Source organism: Poecilia mexicana, unplaced genomic scaffold, assembly GCF_051168715.1.
Source record: "Poecilia mexicana isolate PSO_F unplaced genomic scaffold, ASM5116871v1 scaffold_15, whole genome shotgun sequence".
Lineage (NCBI taxonomy): Eukaryota > Metazoa > Chordata > Actinopteri > Cyprinodontiformes > Poeciliidae > Poecilia > Poecilia mexicana.
Genome location: NW_028263384.1, coordinates 6,614,858 through 6,635,880, shown reverse-complemented (window position 1 = coordinate 6,635,880; position 21,023 = coordinate 6,614,858). Strand labels below are relative to the sequence as shown.

Here is a 21,023-nt window from a genome sequence, read left to right as displayed (position 1 = left end):
GCCTTTAAGGACTGACTTCGGACACCTTGATGGGAACATAAGATTTAAGCTCCAGTCAAAAGGACTGTCAGAAATATGCATCTCGTTTCGATTTCATTCAGTTTAAAACATTACAAACAGACAAAATGAAGAACTTCTTTTCAACATTATGAAACTCCAGAGCACACATTGCTCACTTCCTGTTTGTGTGTGTGTGTGTGTGTGTGTGTGTGTGTGTGTGTGTGTGTGTGTGTGTGTGTGTGTGTGTGTGTGTGTGTGTGTGTGTGTGTGCGTGTGTGTGTGCGTGCACGTGTGTGTGGGTGCATGACTGTAGGTGTGTGGCAGTATAAAGCTGTGGCCAGCTTTGAGAGGGTAATCCATCTCTATCACTTAAATGATTATCCCCATTAATCTGTTGTAAACTAATAAAGTAAACACCCTCCCTCTCTCCCTTCCTCCTCCCTCTGCTCATAGGCCTGTGCCTCTGCTCTGAATGGAGGTTCATTAAGTCTACAGTACATTAATACGTCTTCTTGTCCCCCCCCGTTGCTCCTGTCACCTGGTGCTTTAGGCCCCCAGAGGCCCTGGAAGAGATTGGTTCTTTTTCCATGTGTGAAGAGGTGTAAAAGCATGTAGGCATGTGCGCGTGTGAGTACCAGGTTTTTATATCCTTATGGGAACCTATTTCTGTCTACAGTGTGGGGTTTCTGGGGACCGTTACTCCTTTGGGGACATTTTCTTGGTCCTCATGAGGGGAAATGCTGTTTTTGGGTTAGGGGTTATGTCTGTGATGGTTAGGGTTAGATTTATGCATCTGTTGGTAATGATTAGGATGTGTTCACACCTGACACATTTGGTGTGCTTTAAACGGACCAGAATTTTTTTCCCCCATTGGTCCGGACATTTTGTGCAGATGTAAATACATTCATACTGGTGCGAATGAAACAACCAGACTGAGAGCCATTTTTTGAGGTGGTCTTGGTCTTCTTCCAACAAACCGATGAATACACACTGGCCTCAGTGCGAACCAACTATATGAAATATATGTCTCCATGAGTCAACGTTGCTGGGCATTATGGCAATAAGCCCTTTAGTGTTGCTAATGCTACTGCTTTCGTACTGTTGTAATGAAATTGTACCCGGTCTTCCGTTTTCTGTTTAGCAATACAGCTGCCAGCATGTTGTGGTTCAGGGGACATGGAGCATCTTGTCTCCTTCGACTAACATCATCCACTTGCTTATGCCGTTCCAAGTTTAGAAATATCCCATTGTGAAACCTGAGTTTAATGAGCTGCTCTTGACATTCTAAGTGGCATCGCAGTTATAATAACACACAAATACAGGAAACAGGATTTCCATGTTTGTTTTTTTCTGTGTCTGTGATCTGTACCGCCCCCGTAATTTCTTTCAATGGGAGCAGTGGCTTTGTATATAAATTATAGTATACTTTTAAGAAAGCACAAAATAAAAGCAAACTGCACAAAGCAAAGAAATAAACTTTGCTTTTTGTACGGACCACAGGACAGGTGTATTAATGGTTTGAATGCATCTATAGACTGAAGGAAAAACAAATAGAAGTCAATGCAAAGTCTCTGTGAAAGACAAACTGTGTGTCTGTGTGTGTGTGTCTATGTGTGCATGGTTGTTTGTCCTATGTGTCTCTGTGTTGCCTTGTGTTGAATTGGCAACCTGTCCATGGTGTTGATCGTCCCTTGAAATATAAGGCAGAAACACTGAACAAGGGAACTGATGCTAGTGGTTGAAAGGCGGCTGAAACGCTTCAGTAATAAACTTCAATATTTGGACATTGTTATGGCAATAATTATTAGCTGACAAAGTAATATGCACCTCAACCTCACTCATTCCTGGTGGATCAACCATTAAGTGTAAATTTAGCTTTGACCAGTTGAATTCAACTGGAGTCTTTAATTTACCTGTATAGGACTGTGACTGAGAATGTATTAGACTGAATTGAACTCAATGACCTTGGATGTTTCATCAATGTGCCTTGAGACGGCTTTTGTTGACATTTAGCACTTTTTAAATAGCTGAGTGGAAGATTAACCTCTATCCAGCAATCACTCATGAGGTAATGAAACCAACTGCTGTTGCCGGTGAAGACACTAATACCTCAGACATCTATCTTGTGTTTCATCAATGTATGAAAATGTGCAGATTTAAGTAAAATGGCCAATATTACATAAAATTAACTCTTTTTTTTAGCTTAACATCATGTTATAATGATATCCCCTCATTAAAAACATACCTGGAGTGTTGCCTTGATTCTTTCATGCATGTTTGAGAAATCCTTTAATCTCCCGTGGCAACCATTCAGCTGTCCAAAAAGCCTGGGTGGGCCTAGCCCCGCCTTCGGACACAGCTCCTCCTCAGATCTGCAGTTTTCAAGCTTCAGAGCTTCTGCTTCACAGAGAACCTCGCTCCCACTCCCACACCCGGTGCAATATATGAGCTACTTCTTAGAGAGACACAGGTAAAAATGTTAAAAGGTTAATAGAGGAGCAACGTTGCCTTCAGGGTGATTTTCTGAAGGTTGAATTTCAGAAAGATCAGGAGTTTCAAAGAGACAGACTTTGGCTCAAACATGTAAGGTTGCATCATTGTTAATAAACTACAAAAATGGCCAAACATATGAAAAGGAGGGATGTAAAACCATGAGTCATATTTGAAATATACTAAATTTTTATAAGAACTGATGGTAACATATTTACTTGATTGACTGTGCTATAAGTAATATAGCACTGGAAAATACATAATACTGCCTCTTTAAAAACTCTTTAAAAACTTTCAAGCACTCTACTTGTCTGCAGCTGATGCCATGTGTAGAGTGATCACTGAATAAACCCTCCATTTCTGGACGGGTTGGGAAATTCTGCGGCACTGTCATCATGTACTGAGATGTTATACAAACCACATGTAGGACATCACAGTCAACAGAGCTAGTACATAGATGCAGTTTTGACATAATAATAGCATCACTTATTTATGTGTTAAACCATGCAGATGCTCTGTTTGCACTGATGAAGATTCAAATCCCCTTGAGATGCTGAAGGTCAAAGTAGCTCCATCTCAAATTCCCTGACCTACTTTCTAATCCATTTGCCTCAAAGCAAAGTAATATCCAACAGGTGTCACGATGGCCGAGAACAGATTTGAAAACTCAGCCTCATGGTGCAGCTCGCACCAAAAATCACTCCACTCCTCAAGGCAACCCGCCCCTGACTTCATTACAGTCATGCAGAATGGGATCTGTAAGCAATAACACAAATGCTGCAGGGTTTGGAGTTGTAAATAAATATTAGACTAATGAAAATGTGAAGCGTGGCCTGTTGCTTGAGCGCTGAGTGACTGAGTTTAAGACGGCCGTAGACGTGATGGGGCGAGTGACTGCTCCCTGAAGAAATTAAGACAACATGCTGTCACCTGCATCTGGCTGTTGCTGGATGAGGTATTGCTTCTATTGGCTGGTAATAAAAGTGTCAACAAGCACCTCATGCCCACACAGACACACTAACCTGTTCTCATTCCAGAAACGTTGACTTTATACAAAAGCAGTCTGGGATGCACACACGACGTACACTAAAGTAACCCTGCTAATGTGTGCAGAAACATAAACTGAACCAAATGCACCTAAAGCCCAGTTCATAGAATGTATTCTTACTTCTACATAGACTAAAAAAAATGCCTTTTAGAATTTAACCGACAGACTGATGAACGTACACTGTCCACAGAGAAGCTTTAATTATGTCAGCTTGGCTTTTCCTGCCTCTCTGCTGCCTGCTGCTGCACAATAGATCTCTGTCAGAGCATCTGACAGATTAAGACAGAGTACAGGTACTATGGCATATTCACAGCATACACACACGCACACGCACACGCACACACACACACCTACACACACACACACCCACACACACACACACACACACCCCCACACACACACACACACACACACACACACGAGCATTGTGCTTTTTGGTTTTCAGCAGTTTCCATTTTTCTCTGAGTTCCTCTCCCTTCAAATGAAGGGATCATTTCTAGTATTCTAGTTGTCTTTTCTCTCCTGTATGGGTCACCTTGCGGCGAACCTTCTGGAACCAGCACCAGGATGGTACCAGAATTGGTGATGGGCCCAGCTTTGGTCCTGGGCAGCTCTTGCCCAACTCTTTCCTGGTCCACCCAGTTTTTTCTTTGCAGAAGTACCTGCTTAATCTACCTGCTTTTGGTAATTCCAGCTGCCAGGTGATTTCCTGTTTGTTTTTGTTTGACATGTTATTTTTGCTCAATAAAGAGCTTAATTATTTTGCATGTCCTTGTCTAGATGTCTTTTGTTGCGACTGAATGAACCAGGTCATAACATTCTCCAACACAGACATTTTTTTTTTGCCTCCCCCTCCTTGTTGCTGCGCCTCCCCCGTTCTGCTATGGTCCCAGAAAACACGAGGTGAGTAAATATTCTGAGACTCTCTCGATGGTTTGTTTCAGAGTAAAATAAGTTTTATCACTGGCGTAGCTCAGTCTAAAACTGAGCGTTGACATAGAAGTGCTCACATAAACACCACTTGAAGGGCAAAGAGGATAACATTGGGCTGGCTGGTGAAAAAGAAAAAAAATTCTTTGTGGGACTGATGGGCCAATAGATTTCCCTTGGTGGAAAATTGAATCAAATGAATGGTAGAAATATGACTACAATTCCACAATAATTTGACATGTAGCAAAATATAATACAAAAGCTTAGATTGGCTAAAAGTAAAAGACTGGTTCAGTAACTTGCAAAATATGAAGCATTTAATCATTAAGTGTCAACAACTTTGCTGATGCAATTGTGGATCTCAATAAATAGAAACAGGACTTCACCTCTTGTACAACACCACAATCCAAATGGCCATGTTACCCAGAAAACATCATGACATCTGATCTGAAGACTTGATTACTCTGGGTGAAAAGCTGCAGCCATCATCCCATCAAAGATGAGGTTCACTCACAGCGCCAAGCAGGCTGGGACGGCCTCTGTTTCTAACTGCAGAAACACAACTTCTGTCATAGAGCGAAAGGTGTACTTAAGGATGTAGTACATAGAATCCACCACAAGATGTCAGTAGAAGAACAAATGAGGATGTCTTGGTGGTCAGCAACATGATGGGCAGACAGCCCTCACGGATCTGAGGAGTCTCTTTCTCTCCTTCTCATCCCTTTCTCACACACACATGTGCACACACACACACATGCACAAGCAAACACAGACACACATCTTTGTACTTTTGCGCAAACTGAGGACTTCGTTTTGAGTCCATTAATTTTAGTTACAGCACTTTTGCCTAACCCAGACATTGTCCCTAACCCCAACACTTACTAGTCTATTCTTAACCCAAACCTTAACTAAAACACAATTCACACCATACCTCTAAATCACAGCAAAACTGCAAAATTGTGAGGACTGGGAAAAAGTCACTTTGGACAAATGACCTCTATTTCTTGGCAAAATGCTTTGAAAGTTGTCCTCAAATTGTAATATGCAAGTACGCATACACAAGCCAGCCCTCTGCAAGGGATCTGTAAATCTAAAAGTTCTGCCATGCTCAGCACAAAAACATCGTGGTACACACATTATTTCTGTTTTCAGGAAATAGCCAGCCGAACTCATTCTGCTTGTGTGACTTTAACACACTCAGCAGGTAGCTTAGCAGCCAAGGAGCTCAGGCCCCGGGGCAGATGTAGGAAAAAATGTCTTTCAGTATGAGTGGATTATGGTTTCCAGCGGTTTCTTTATCAAAATGATCAACTAGAATTTGATCAATGTGCAAATTGAGAAGAGGAGGGAGGGGAGTCATGGATAGTTCTATGTGTGAATACCAATTAATCACCAGTTAAAGTAAATTAATACACATATTAATTTTACCAGGGACATGCTCGGCTCAATAACCCATAAAATTGAAGTTTGTGGTGTTAAGGGGGCTCTAAAGGAATGTAATAACTAAAATTTCAAATCAACCCTATTTAGTGATCAATCAAGCTGTGCCCTGCAGCACAGACAGCTCATTTCTTCAGCTCTGCTCTAGCAAATACAACCATAAAACCAAGATGGCTGCGTAACACACTCTGCTACAGTTTCTCACAGTTCAGCACATCCTTACACAGCACAGGGTTTGTGCAGCACAACCCAGTAAAGGCTTTGTTCTGTATGAAAAGATGATTAGCTATCATCTGCCTACTGATAAATTAAATCTACTCAAGGCATGAAAATGTTAATAGTATAAATAACTATTATTAGGCCTGAGCAGTGAAGCGCTGCGAAGGCCTAATGTATAAGCAGGATTGCTTATTATTTTTTCGACAAACTACGCAGCTTTTTGGAGGCCTCAACATATTCAAAAACTCACCAAACTTCACCCAAAATTGTCCACCAGCTATAAGTCTTTGGATTTAAGTGGAATCTCAAGTAGGCGTGGCCAAACTGCTCTACAGCGCCCCCTAACGTAAGACAGGACAAATGCTTTTATAGTTATCCCCCCACTCCCCCAAATCAAGAAAAAAGGTCTCTAACCCCCCCAAAATGCACAGGAAGCGGATATTTTGGGTCAAAGATATAGTACATAAAACTCTGCTGCTTGCATGCTCACCCTTTTGATGTTGTTCATCAAAGAACACCAGGATTTCAAGAGGTTTCAGATATCACAGTGAGACTTACATGCTACTGTTCTACTGTAATTTAAGGGCTCCTCTAGTTCCTGGAGGGCCCTCGAGAAACTAGAGGGGCCCTCTAGTGGGCGTCCCTTGTTGGAGAGGAGTCTGTCCATAGGACCCCAAAGCACTTCACACTGCTTTCAATCATGGTGGCAAGCTTCCATCAGCTTGAGTTTAAAAAAAAATTATGATCATTACACATTCTTAGAGCAGAAGTGAATCATTTTAAAAGACACAAAATATGGACGCAAGTGAAATTTTCACAAGAAGCCGAATCGGTAACAGAAAACCAGCGAAGCCTGAGTTGAATCCAGCAGGCCTAATTACAGCAGGTCCTCACACTTTGTGAGCGTTGGTCCTTTGGAAAGGTCTCACATGGCAGCAGGCGGGTCCAGCAGGAGGAAATGAAGAGAGGTGGGTGGGTGGGAGTGTGGGAGGGTCATGTTAGGTCTGGTTGTTCAAGCGGGGTGGGGGTGTGTGCATCAAACTTCAATTTTCCAGTTGAGTGAAATCATATTTCTTCTCTGTGTGTGTTTGTCACATGGAGAAAAGCTACGTTTCCCTGTGGTCGTTTGCTGTGCAGCCTTCTGCTGTGGCAGACTGATGAAGACAATTCACCGTCCGCCAGACGAAACGTCAAAGGAAGGACTGAAAGAATGAATCGTGTCATCTCCATTGATTGTATGTAGTAAGGGAACACAATTGTGGCAAGACACACAGTAAAAACACAATACATTATTGTTGCTATGTAACAACATTTTGAAACATATTTGTCTTTATTTTCAGACATATTTGTCAATATCACAGTGTAAGCAACAGAGAGAATAGGTTTGGTGATTCTCTTACAGTAATGAAATGATTTCATGTTATGGAATATGGAGGTCCAAAAGTGTCAAAAATAATAAGTACAAGATTGAATCCTTAAATGATTCACTTTGTCAAGGGCAAAAAAAATGTGTGTTTGTGTGTCTGTGTGTGCTTGAAGTCTATGTATTGTATTTCAGAAAGCAATTTTTCATTTTAATACTACTTTCTTATGACGAGAACTCAATTTTGCACCTAAGACTGTAAATGAGAAATTTTGTCAAGAGTTCACACACCAGTTTCTGTCTGCCTGCAGGTTTCTGCATGGATGCAAAAAAAAGAATATATTTCCAAAAAAAATATGTTTAGTAGAAAAAAAATATATTTGTGTGATGCAGGAATCAATACATGGATCTATTTTTCAGTCTTTATTAGCCTAAGTTAGAAGTCAGGGCTACTGATGCTCTGTTCACAATTTGTGGGATGTTGACTTGCTGTGGTTATAACCAATCAGATGCTAGGATCTACTTGAGAGATTTCATTTAAAGTTAAGATTATTTTATGGTGCACTGTGGCACAGCAACCACAAAACAGCTCAATAAACACCGAACTACAACAGTTTTAAATTTGAATCAGTGGATTTTACCAGTTATTGTACATAATGCATGGAATATTAATTGCTTTTTAGAAATATTTTATTTTATTTTATTTTATTTTATTTTATTTTTTAACTCACAACACTGGATATTTTTGGCACACCATACTCACTCACCAGCTTATTGTTCCCATGGCTGCAGTCTACCAGCCCGTTCCTTGGAAAATGAAGCAAACGGTTGAAAGTTTTGTACTAGCTGATACTGGGAAGCTTTAAGCCAGACAAAAAGCAGCGACCCGCTGAGGCACATTTATATTCATGGCCCCAGGGAGTGTGTCCACAAACAGGGTCTAATTGGTTTAGTTAATCCATCAAAGTGGCTCACAGCTGAAGACGACAACGCTGGAACCATATGGACTCCAATCCAAATCACTGCAGGCCGACTGTGTTAGCCTGGAGCTGGTGGGGGACACGGCGGGGACACGTGTGTGTCATCTTACCAAGACATGCATTACATAGCTCAGATTGTGCATATTAATGAATCGATTAAAAGTAGGCTGACCAATGGACGACAGTTAAAATAAAATAGATCTGGTTTGTTTTAGAGTGTTATAAAACCCCCTGGAGATTTGAAGAAAAATATTAATAAATGTTTTCAGGCCACCCGTCGCTTCAAGGCACTTCGGTGGTGGGGCTCACACACCTTCTAGAAACACCCCAGAGCTCCATGGATCCGGCATCAGTGTACACAGTTCAGCCTGATTTAATACAAGGCTTCGTTTATGAAGGTATTTTTGATGCAAAAGTGTTTTGTGGCTCAAAACTGAAAAGTTGAAGAGGCAGTGAAAAAATCGTAAAGGACTCCTGTAATCGTAGATGTTTTACACCTCTTTGGATTCTTAAGCGAAATACACAAATTGTCAAACTTCAGTGACTCAAAGAACTTAAAGTGTGACTTAAGTCACACTGCCCAAATGATCCAAAACAAATAGTGCAAAACAAATCTGCATATTTGTGTCAGAAAAAAACAAACTTGTGAATATTTATCACTCACAGACACAAAACTACTGTTACATCTTTATAGAGCTGTTGTTCATGTTATGGAATATTTACAGTAATTTCACTTCATTCTTTTGGCTTAGTGATGATGAGAACGGACTTTTTGTGTTGAATTAACTTAAAAGTTTTTTTTTTTAACTTACAGGAACTTTTTACTTTGACTTTACTTGAAACAATTAAGTTCGATGCTACATTAGTATTCTACGTCTGACGTCATGATGCTACCTTCGCCAGAGACATGTCCTGTATTGACCAGGGCGCTGTGGTGGGCCAGGGGTGAAGCACAACCTACATAAGGAGGCCTTAGTCCTCGACACGGCCAATGCAGGTTCGAATCCCGGCCTGATGACCATCTCTTCCCCCTCTCTTCTCTAACCCAGATTGTGTTTTTGAAATCTTACTTTCTTATGCAGGCTCTTTGGAAGCTGTTCACAAATGTTTTTTGCTAAATGGACATTTCAATAGGCTACATGACATCGTTTCATCTTCTTAAATGTATTAAAAATGATATCTTTATTAATTTAGTTTATGGATGGATTTGCCATGTTTTTAAAATTCATACTGATTCTGTGAAATACAAAACTCTTTATGGTTCTGAGCTATTTTACAGGCTCAGTGAAGGAGTTTTATAATTTACTGGGCAGCAAAAAACATCACAGCAGGACATTTGTATTTGTGACTTGTAGAACTGAATCTGTGACCCATATGGAGGAATCTGTTCAGTGTAACAGTAGTTTTGTGTCTGAGTGATTGAAACAAATATATTTTTCTGACATAGGTATGTGGATTTGTTTTACACCATTTGGGCAAATTTATAGATGCAAGATTTTTTTATTTTTTTATTTTTTTAAGGGTTTTATTGGCTCTAGTGGCCTTTATTTGACAGTGAATCGACCAGAAGGTGGGTAATGGCAGAAGGAGAAAGACATAGGGCAAAGGTCACCAGGTTGGCAATCAAACCTGCAACAGCTGCATGGAGGACTGAGGCCTAGGTGGCTTGTCCTTAACCCCTGTGCCAACACAGCAACCCAAGACCTTTTTTTATTTGTAACCGTGGGTCAAAAAATACAATTTGCATCTTGTACTTAAGAATTTGAATCTGAAGAGGTGTAATTGTTTTTATGTACTTTGTACTACAAATAAAATCTACAATTACATAGCCCTAACAAGATTTTTCTTTCCAACATCTCAGTTCCAAGCCACAAATACTTTGGCACCAAAAAATACTTTCATATTCAGTCAACCACGTTCAGTAGTGTAATTGAGTTAAAGTAGAGAAACCACAACAGTCACTCCACGCTATGTGGGATGCTTCAGTCACCCACATCGATCTCCTGCTCCTCCTCTTCCTCCTCCTCCTCGTCCTCCTCCTCCTCCTCCTCCTCATCATCATCATCCTCCGAACCGCACCTGCTGATCGGTCCGTCTCTGTCCCGCGGCAGCGTGGTAGAAGGAAGAGTAGGAGACGCATGCGGCCTGCTGAGGTCTCCTTCAGTCCTGCCGAACCTCTGCTCCGGTCCTCCGGACCGCCCCACCAGGCCCAGACCTTCGGCCGCGCACTTCTCCAGCTCCGCCAGCTTGGAGAGCTTCTCAAAGGCCACAGCTCCAGCGGCTCTGGCGGACTGCACGTCGGCCTTCATTTCCTCCAGGTCCCGCTTGAGCTTGGCCCGCCTGTTCTGGAACCAGGTGATGACCTGCGCGTTGGTCAGGTTCAGGTGCTGGGCCAGCTGGTCCCGGTCCGCCGGGCTCAGATACTTCTGGAACAGGAAGCGTTTCTCCAACTCGTAGATCTGATGGTTGGTGAAGGCCGTCCGGGACTTCCGGCGCTTTTTAGGGGCGTTCCTCTGTCCGAAAAGGCCCTGACCGTCCCGGCCTGAGAGGAAGAGAAAGACCGGGTCCAGATAATTACAGAGTGAACGGAACCAGGAAAGTGACTCGATCTTTTGGGAGTCACGCTAATAAAAGCTTTGACAATATTAATTAGACTAAAAAGTAGCCATCTAATTTTATTTAATTGGAACATTTACAGGATGAGATTTGTTTATGCAATTCCACATCTATATACAAAAAAATAAAATAAAATAAATTAATAGAAATATTCAAATACAAAAAATTACAATAGGAGTCACATTCATTTTATTGTGTTGAAATCTGTTTTTTTATTATTATATTTGTTTTTACTGTAAATTGACTGTCTTGTTTAGCAAAAATATATTAGAGTTAAAATGTGTATGCTGAAATGTTTGAATCTATTAGGTTAGGTTTAAATTGAATCATCTTAAATTCTCAGATCACTTTACATAAAATTGATAAAAAGAAAACCTACTAATGTTTTTAAATATAGAAATAACAACGAATAAAGGTTTCAGCAGTTTTTTCTGTTTTTCATGGAATGATTATAATGATTTTCCACAACAGAACCACAGTAAAAGTATCAGTAATATCAGAAAATTGTGAAATGAAATTCAAATCTATGCGATTTAAAATAATATTCTCCATAAATATTGACGTCCCATGGAAGACAATATATCCATCCTTGTTTTATTTTATTTTATAATCTGAAAACAAAATAGTTCTTCAGTAATGAATTCCCTGCAGTAAATCTTTATCAAAAATGATAAGTTCACTTTTTCCAAAGCATCATGTAACATCTGTGGTTCTGAACTAGTTCTGTTTTACTGGACCGAGGCAAAAATGTCTCTTTAGATGGTATCGGTTCTGGTTTAAAGCTATTAAATATTGTCAAAACCATTGATAAATATGCATTCATTACTGTCTATTTTCTTTACATTTTATTGCTTTTTGAGACTGTATCTCAATCTGTATTTTACACAACCATGTGTATCCATCTGTTTTTAATTTGAAGCTTATCTGCGAAGCAAACATTGAGATTTTTAGGTTTAATTTCATCATAACCTCTTTGTTTCTTACATCCTCCAGCTGTCGACATGAATGTGTGTTAAATGCTGCAGATTCATTAAATGCTAAGATTCATTCTTAGATTAAGATTGAAGGATAAAAATGCCACATGGTAATAAATAGTTGTTAATGTAAAAGGATGAGTTATAGGTCTCTAGTTTTTGTAAATAACATTGTAACAATATAATAAAAACATGAGGATTCCTGTGTAATTTAATATAATTATAGTGTTTAATGCTTTTATGTACAGAGATGGATGTTATTGTGCTGGATTGCACTATATGTTTCTGTTCTTTGTGGATTTTAATTATTATATATGTATATATTGCTATAAATGTCTATTCTACAAGAACGCTTGGCATTAAAACCTTTTAGACTCTACAGGCCAAAAATCTGAACATATAGAGATGAACAGTCAATAAGTGGATATCTATCTATCACACACACATTTAACATAAATTAAAAAAAATGACTAAGGCAAACTGTTGATATGTTTGAACATAATAAAATACATAGACTATTTTCCACCTGAGAAGTTGAATTATTCTGACCAAATTCTTGTAGAAATTCTTGTCCCAGAAAAAAAAAAAAAAAAAAAAACAGTCGGCAGAAATACTGAAGGCGGTTGCAGAAATAAAAGAGCAGAGCAGGGATTACCCTCTGCAGCCTGCAGGACGCTGACCTCCAGGCCCCGGAAGGTTTTGCTGGCCAGCTCCTCCAGCGCGCACAGCGGGGAGCTCAGGCCCAGCAGCGGCCGCTCGGACGGGCTGCTCTCCCGCTGAGACGTCGGGAGCGGCCGGCTCCTCTTCGCACACGGCTTGTTGAGGATGTCCTCGATGCTGAAGGGCGTCAGCGGCTTGCTGGAGGCGGCCGGCGGTGGGAGCTGCCCCACTGGACTGAGTCTCCTCTTCCCCGGCACCTCAGAGCATTTCGACTCGACCTTAGAGGTCATAGCAGTTCGAGCTCTTCCACCTGAACGGAGGTAAATTCAGAGCCCTGGGGTTCGGGAAGAGACAGCCTGCTGCCCAGAGAGTCGATTCTGCAGCTGCATGATGGTCAAGGGGCTACACTTCTCAGTGGATGCGACTGGAACCCATCTGGTGGGCGGTGATGTCCTGACAGAAGCCACTCTGACCCAACTTATGGTGTGCGGATCAGTCCCTCCCCATCCTCTGTGTGTGCGCTCAGAGAGAGAGAACAAAGATAGAGAGAAAGAGAGAGAGAGAAAGAGAGAGAGAGAGAGAGAGAGAGAGAGAGAGAGAGAGACGTGGAAGATGGTGTTTCACAGAGTGACGCTGTGATCGCAGGAGACCAAGAACGACTTCAGCTCATTGGTCATCAGTCAATCTGTCTGGTATAGAAGTTCTCATCTCCATCAAGCATGAGAGAGAAGAAAGCTCCATGTTTACCGAGTTCCAGGCCACCAAAACACTCTGCAGAGAGATCAGATTATACACTGAGAGAGAGAAAACAAACAAACAAACAAACAAACAAACAAACAAAAAAATGTGTTGCTGGAGATTAAAAACATGGCGGTCGCAGCACTGGCTTGTTTAGAGATGTTTGGAAGTATAAACAGGATCAGCACAACGTAGCTGCGTTTAATTGAACAAACCACAAGATTTTCTAGAACAACTTTTTTTTTTTTTTTTGGCAAAATGAGACCAAAGAAGAGATCTTTGCATGTATCAGAAACAGATGTCGTTGCAAGGTCCTAAGAACTTCCCACCCGTGGAAGTTGTGAGTGTTATGTTAGAGCGTAAGCGTGAACATGATCCCATTGAGCAGGCGGCGGTTGTCCCAGACTCCAGAGCATGACTAAAGTGATTCATTTGTTCTTAATGATTAATGACGAAAGACCGACATGTTCAATAACGCCGTTTGGTGTCGCGCAGCTCTGCCCTCACCCCTGCTGCCCAGCTGCGTACTGTGACTAATAGTCACTTTGATGAGAAAATGTGATACTTCAGCCTCTAGGACTGAAAGGTGAGGACTTGATTATTCCAGGCTCTAACATTACGCATATTAAACTCTTGTTACATTGAAGGTTTTGGTGCATGCCTTACTTGATTTTTTTTTGTGTGTGGTTATTTTCTTGTCTTTTCTTTCTTAAAATTACTTAAAATGATTTTTTTCATCAGTCAGTTTTAGTTAATTTGATGCTGTGTCCTAAACTGTATCCTTATTTTTTCAGCTTAATACGTTCATAAGCATTTTCAGATGCGTCACTGGATAAGCAACGTTTCAAAACATGTTTTTGCATGTAAATCATTCATAGTTAAAATAGATTAAAACAAGTAATCTGTCTTGTATTTTCTATAAAGCTATAATGCTAAACACACTACTTATAAAAATTGTTGAGCAAAGTGCTTGTATTGAATCAGTATTGGAATCAGATCAGACAGGAAACCAGTGACTGCACTACAGGTGTCGGTATCCTGCATCCCGTGGTGTTGTCTATAAGCATGTGTGTGTGTGTGTGTGTGTGTGTGTGTGTGTGTGTGTGTGTGTGTGTGTGTGTGTGTGTGTGTGTGTGTGTGTGCGCGTTTGTTTGTAATACCTTGTGGGGACGATTTTCCTGACATATACTACGTTGTGGGGACCAATTGCTCCTCGTGGGGACCGGAGCCTGGTCCCCACGAGGGGAAACCCTGTTCTTGGGTCAGGGGTCAGATTTAGGGCTAAGGTATGAATTGAGTTTTGGTTTGGGTTAGGGTTAGGTATGTGATGGTTAGGGTTAGGAAAAGGGTAAAGGTCAGGTTTAGGCTGTAGAAATGAATGGAAGTCAATGGAAAGTCCCCACAAAGATAGCAAAACAAACATGTGTGTGTGTGTGTGTGTGTGTGTGTGTGTGTGTGTGCGCGTGTGTGGCATTGTGTTTGATACACTGTAATGATCATTTCCCCAACAAATACTACAGTGCGAGGACCAGCAGCTCCAAAAGCCTGTATCTTCATAACAAGAAGTATTTGAGTTAGGGGTTCGGTTTCAGACTAGGGTGTGAATTGGGTTAGAGATTGGCACATACTGCTAATTATTAGGTTTGACCATAAGAGTCAAAGGTTGAGCTGAAATGAATGAAAAATGAAGGGAAGTCAGTGCCAAGTGCCTGTGACAACAGAAAGATGTACTATGTATGTGTGTGTATGTGTGTGTGCGTGGATGCGTGAGTGCATGTGTGTGTCTGTGTGGCACATCACAAGTGACTACTTACAACAGTGTGTGCGCTTCAGGGTGTTAATTTCCTGTGATGGGATGAGTCCGTGGCGTCCCACCGTGATTCATATTAAAAGTCAATTGGCCTTAAAATTTGGCCGGACCCCCAAAGCCTGAAGGAGTGAGATACATCTGTCAGCTAATGGAAGAGCGGCGCGCAGGCATACCGGTTGAAATTGAATCTGACCACAGAGGCAAATGGACCAGAGACAGAGTATCACAACAACTGACCATTAGGTTGATGACAACCTCTTTGCTAACTGTCCCACAGTTTCGGTTTGGCCTCTCCTGGTATGTGGCCCTGTGCTGCTGCTGGTGGCCCGTGTGAGTCTGCATCTGCTTTTAATTTGATACAAAGTGAAGCTTCCTCCCGCCCCCGCACCCCCAAAAAAATACATCTCTCAACTCTTCATATAGTATGAGTCAGGATGTGATTGCGTGATGTACGAAGGGTTTGTGTGTTTGCCAATAACTTAAGCAACAGCTATCAAAGATTCTTCACACTTGATTTCTCACCTGTGTGCTTGTGTGGTGAGGTATGTCAGCGCTGGCTGGGAAACAGAGATAAAGGTAAGAGGTCCATCACCCTCCTGCTGCTGTTTTGATTTCACTGACACTATAATTACCACACACACTTTTATTTTCCGGCAGTAAACTTTGCCACTTAGGAACAAAGCGACAATTACCGTCTTTCGAACTTGTAACTTGTAACTTGTAACTTGTAACAACAACAAACTTAATTTTTTTCACAGAGTTTATTAATTAAGTTAATGAATCTGGTTCTGGATAAGACAAAATTGGAAACCCCTTCATAATCAGAGCATGAATTATTATAAGCAGAAGGTTCAGAAATTTTAATCCACAGCAAAGATAACATCATCTGTGTAAGAAATACAGATGACAAAAATATACACCCAATGGGCCCACTGAGTGAACGCAGAGATATTTAAATCAATCTATTTGTAAAATCATCATAATTATAAAAGTGTTTTCATTCAAAGTCAAAATTGTAATATATTTATATGTAATGAGGTTGTTGTGGACACAAACGATCACACCAGAAAGTAGGGAAAGAGAAGGAGAAGAGAAGACCAACGGTTGTCCCCCGTTCTTTTCTTTGGTTATGGATGTTAGAAGACATTGAGAATAAAGCGAGACTCAAAGAAAAGTATTTTACCAACCGCCATAAAAAGAAGAAGTGCTCAGCGTTTGCAGAAGTAAACATGGATGCTGACAGTGGAACATAGCTTACACGTTTGAAGTTGTTCTCCTACTGGAGCCAGAGCTTTAACAACGTAACCCTCATTATAATCGGTCATGGTTGTTGTTTTTCTTCCTGCTTGTGCGTTTCAGCATACAGAGTAGTGACATTTGTCGAGTATCAGTGACGTTCAGGTCGGATGAAAGCGACCTGGACATTAGGTCACATTTGAATCGGATATGTATCGTGCACCCAAGTGGTCTGGGTCGCATTCGAAAAAAATCCGAATGACACAGACACAGATGTGTGACCCACAACAAAACCAACCCAAACCCCTCAATGCCTGTCGACATCTTTGAGGAGCGGGGCGGAAGAGGGAGGACGGGGTGACTCCAGAAAGGTGGTTCGCCAAAAAGGCTAGGACCGCCTCTGCTCCTCTAAAATAATCTGTTACAATTACCATGCCTGAATTCACCTTGTAGACATCAGGCTAATAATGATATGTTATGATGATAATATTCTTAGTCTCCTTTGCTAATATGCCTTTATTGGAGGATGTTTATTTCTTTGTCATTATTTAAAAACTGCAGGAGTACTGTGAAACCCCTGTGAAGCTTTGTGATTACCACACACACACACACACACACACGCACACACGCACACATACCCCCACACACACACACACACACACACACACACAGACGCTCTCCCAGCATAATGGAAATGATTCACGGTGATGACAGCTCGCAGATTGTGTGTGTCTGTGTGAATATTATGGCTATTGGCTAAATAATGGGAACAAATGAGAGTCATCCATTTCCTGCTTGGCTTCTCATTGGTAATGACAGCATGGATGACACTAGCTAATCCATCTTCAAGCTCCTCCTTTAAACTACTATGTTGCTTCCCTCTGGGAGAAGCTTCAGCTAGTGGGACCAGGAGATTATGGAGGCAGTTTAGGCAGAGTTTAGGGCAGGGGTGTCAAACTCATTTTCATTTTGGGCCCTAACAAAAATTTGAATGTTCTTAAAGGGCCAGAATGTATTGATAAAATCTATTGAACTGTTACAGTCTAACAGTTAGACTATCAATAAATAGATGTTTGTTTCAGCATTCAATAAGTGTTTCTTGAATTTAAATAGTCACTGATTAGTCCTTTTGGAATTTTGAGATTGTTTTTGTGTTTTTTTTACAATCAAAATCACAGATTTTGTGGTGCTGATTTAGAAATATTTTCTAAGGAATTTTTGCAATATTTGCGCTATTCTAGGATGTTAAATGTGATTTTTTTTAATTAATTGTTGTATCAATCTTGGACTACAACTTGACAGCAAGAAAGACCAAGGCATCAGTGACTTAAACCCAATGTTTCTGACCAATTTTGAGGAAAACATTGCAGTAAAATCAGAAACAAATGTGGAGATCTGTTGATTTTGTGTGAATTTTGTGGAATTGTGAAAAACAGGAGGGATTTATTGATGTAATTTGGAGCCTGGAGGACCACATAAAGAGCTGCGGCGGACCAGATTTGGCCCACCAGCCCTGAGTTTGACACACATGGTTTAGAGCAAGAACGGAGTAACCGAAACATGATTTAAAATCACAATTGACAATATATTATTTTAGTAAAAATACTAATAATTATCACAGTTATTTTAGATACTACTAGTAGTATAACTAATATAACTTTTAAAATGCAAATCTAAATGATCTGTTATTATCTTTGTACTTTTAAAACTTGATTTCTGTGAGATTAACTCTATTTATGTATTATGTATTCTTTAAAAGCCAAACTGTCTAATGTCATTTTCTTGGGGCCTGAATTTGACCACTGGGGGGCCTCCAAGATCTAACGTCAGAACAAACATCCTAATGCAGGAAAACTCCATGAAAAAGGGCTTTTAGAGTGACAAAAACTAATGTTATAGCTTCAAAATGACTATTTAAAGAGGATGACCTCTCTAAATGACTGCAAGTCTGTGGTCTTTAATTGCAGTCGTTATCCTTTTTTTTATTATTTAATTCTGCTGGCCATTGTATTTTGGGAATGCACTTTCCTTCTGCAAGCCTGGAAGAACCAATCTTTCATTTCTACCAGAAAACTTTTCTAACTTTACTTTGGTGTCCATAATATTTGCCTGTTGACGAACCAGCACCCCTGGTGACGCCACTAGTGATAAGCATACAAAGATAATCGATGGTTGGATGGACATTTGGAGGAAAAAGTATTGATAGACTATTGTGGATGTTTTATGTTTGCTTGTCTTTGAACAGTTTACCCTAGCACAATTACCATACTTGTTTCAGTTTACAGACCTTATTGTACAAATGTACAAAAATCATGATGTATAATAAATGAGGATATTGTTAGCACAGAAAAATAGGCTTTAATGAACAAAACCAGTCTTTCATGCTTAATCAGTGGAGGTAAGTCATAGGATTAGGAAGTACATAATGCTAGGCGGGTGGTTGTAACCCAGCAACCAGCCATAGGAAACACATTTACTGCTCCATCAACTGTAGCCAAAATTATGAGCACATGACCACTGAGAGGCGTGACGACAGAGCTGTTTCAAATGAATCTCACCATGTGCCAGTAGAAACCATTATGTTCAAAAATAGCAAGAAGATATTTAATCAAGTCAAACTTGAGTTTGAGAGCCATATGATCTTGGGGACTTTCTAATAGTGCTAAATATTCAATGTCTGAAAAAGTTTACAGCTATGGAAACTATCAGATGAAGTTTAATAGGATCATTTAAGATATATACATACATATAGGTGGTCTCATTTCATATGGACCCTTCTATAATAATAATAATAATAATAATAATAATAATAATAATAGTAAATGACTTGAAGTGATTTATGAAATCCACAGGATCACCCAAGCATGAGTGAATTCATCCATTCACTTCCACATTCACGCGTTAATAATAATCATAATCATAGTACATCAAATTTATGTAGCACTTTTTAGGACACTCAGAGACTCTTCACAGGAGTAAAAAATAAGTAAAAAGGAGGTACTGTGTGGTACAGGGGTTAGGCACAACCCACATAAAGAAGCCTCAGTTCTCGACGTGGCCATCACAGGTTTGAATCCCGGCCTGGTGACTTTTGCCGCATGTCTTCCCTCTCTCACATTACCCTACTTTCCTGTCCTAGCACTTTAAAATAAAGACCACTAGAGTCATAAAAAAGGGAGAAAAAAACCCAGATCCCTGACTGATGAGGCTGATGAAGGCCCACATCATCTCCAAACTTCCCTCCTCTCTGACCCGCTCCAGTTTGCCTACAGCTCCAACCGCTGCACAGAGGACCCTTTTCCTCCATACTGCACTTGAGCTTGAAAAACCTGGCAAAAAATCCCCATGTGTGAAAATTGTTTCTGGACTTCAACACAATCCTCTCCCAGCATCTGGTGAGTAAACTAGCTCCCCCTGTCTGTTGGATTCCCTGACAGACAGACTCCAGTCTGTGAGGGTTGACAAAAACTACCACAAGGGTCATCTCCCTCACCACTGCCTGCCCCCTCCCCTGGCTGTGTACTGAGCCCCCTACACTTCACCCTGACGACACATGAGTGCCATCCCAGGTTCAATCACATCTTTAAGTTTGTGGTAGGTCATTAGGTACAACGGCGAAACGGTCTACAGAGAGGAGGTGAAACATCTGGTGGACTGGTGTGATGCAAACCATCTAAACCTGAATGTCGACTAAACAAAAGAAATTGTTGTTGATTTCAGGGAAAATCTGCCAGATTTTTTCAAAATTAAACTTTTCTAAAGTTTTGACTAAAATAACAAGTTTAGCACAGAAATAGCATGTTATTTGGGGGACGACAGTGACAGTGGTAGGAGTTTGCCCTGCAATTGGTGGTTTGCCAGTTCAACTCACCCACCGTACCAGGTAGTGTTAGTCAGAAGGGCAGACGGCACAAAATGGTGGCCTTGCCTCTCAGACTGCTGTAAGCTACACTCTGTCACACTATCGGTTACTCTATAAGTGATTATAGAGTAAAACTTTGCTTTGTTCAGGGTGGGACCTTATGTGACTCCGTGTTGAAATTGACTCTAAGTGTTTACCTAACACTATTCATTTCACTGTGTACTTGGTGAGTTCCACTTTTGGTTCAGTCCTAATCTCTTCTAATCTCTTCCCTATGGCTCAATTTTTGCGCTTTAAAACGTCTGTTTCTTTGTTTCTGTCTTTACTCTTCAGACTTCTCTCTTTAGTGCTCCTCTCACCTCTCCTGGGTTTTTCTTTTTCCTCAGGTCTCATCTGTCCTTTATTTCACTTTTATTCTTCCGCTCCACTGGTTTTTCTCCTCGTCTTACTCCAGCTCCAGTTTCACTATTAATTCATTCACTTTTCAGTTCTTACTTTCTTCTGTACATTTTTTTTTATTCGTACCCTCTATTCATTTTGTTTCCCCTAACCTCTAAAATTTTGTTATGGCTAATTGCTCTCAGCAGGCTTTTCTCTCCGTCTGTCACGCTGCTTCCTATCATGTGATGACACTGTGGTAGCTTGTTATTAGTGGCC

At 40.7% G+C, this 21,023-nt stretch overlaps 1 protein-coding gene across 1 annotated transcript; it reads right to left on the bottom strand.

Annotated features, from left to right (window-relative positions):
- Positions 1 to 9,965: 9,965 nt before the first annotated feature.
- Positions 9,966 to 14,985, bottom strand: lbx1a (ladybird homeobox 1a). The gene is made up of 2 exons (XM_014984845.2): positions 12,716 to 14,985; positions 9,966 to 11,012 (listed from the first exon to the last, which is right to left on the bottom strand). The coding sequence occupies exons 1-2, from the start codon at positions 13,008 to 13,010 to the stop codon at positions 10,453 to 10,455; spliced, it is 855 nt and encodes a 284-aa protein (XP_014840331.2). The 5' UTR covers positions 13,011 to 14,985; the 3' UTR covers positions 9,966 to 10,452.
- Between the last annotated feature and the right edge of the window lie 6,038 nt (positions 14,986 to 21,023).

What these genes read in the sequence shown, in the direction of transcription:
- lbx1a (XM_014984845.2), bottom strand. Translation starts at nt 13,010, where the DNA reads ATGACCTCTAAGGTCGAGTCGAAATGCTCTGAGGTGCCGGGGAAGAGG. An exon ending in CGTCCTGCAGGCTGCAGAGG is followed by an intron (nt 11,013 to 12,715) that starts GTAATCCCTGCT and finishes TCTTCCTCTCAG; the next exon opens with GCCGGGACGGTCAGGGCCTT.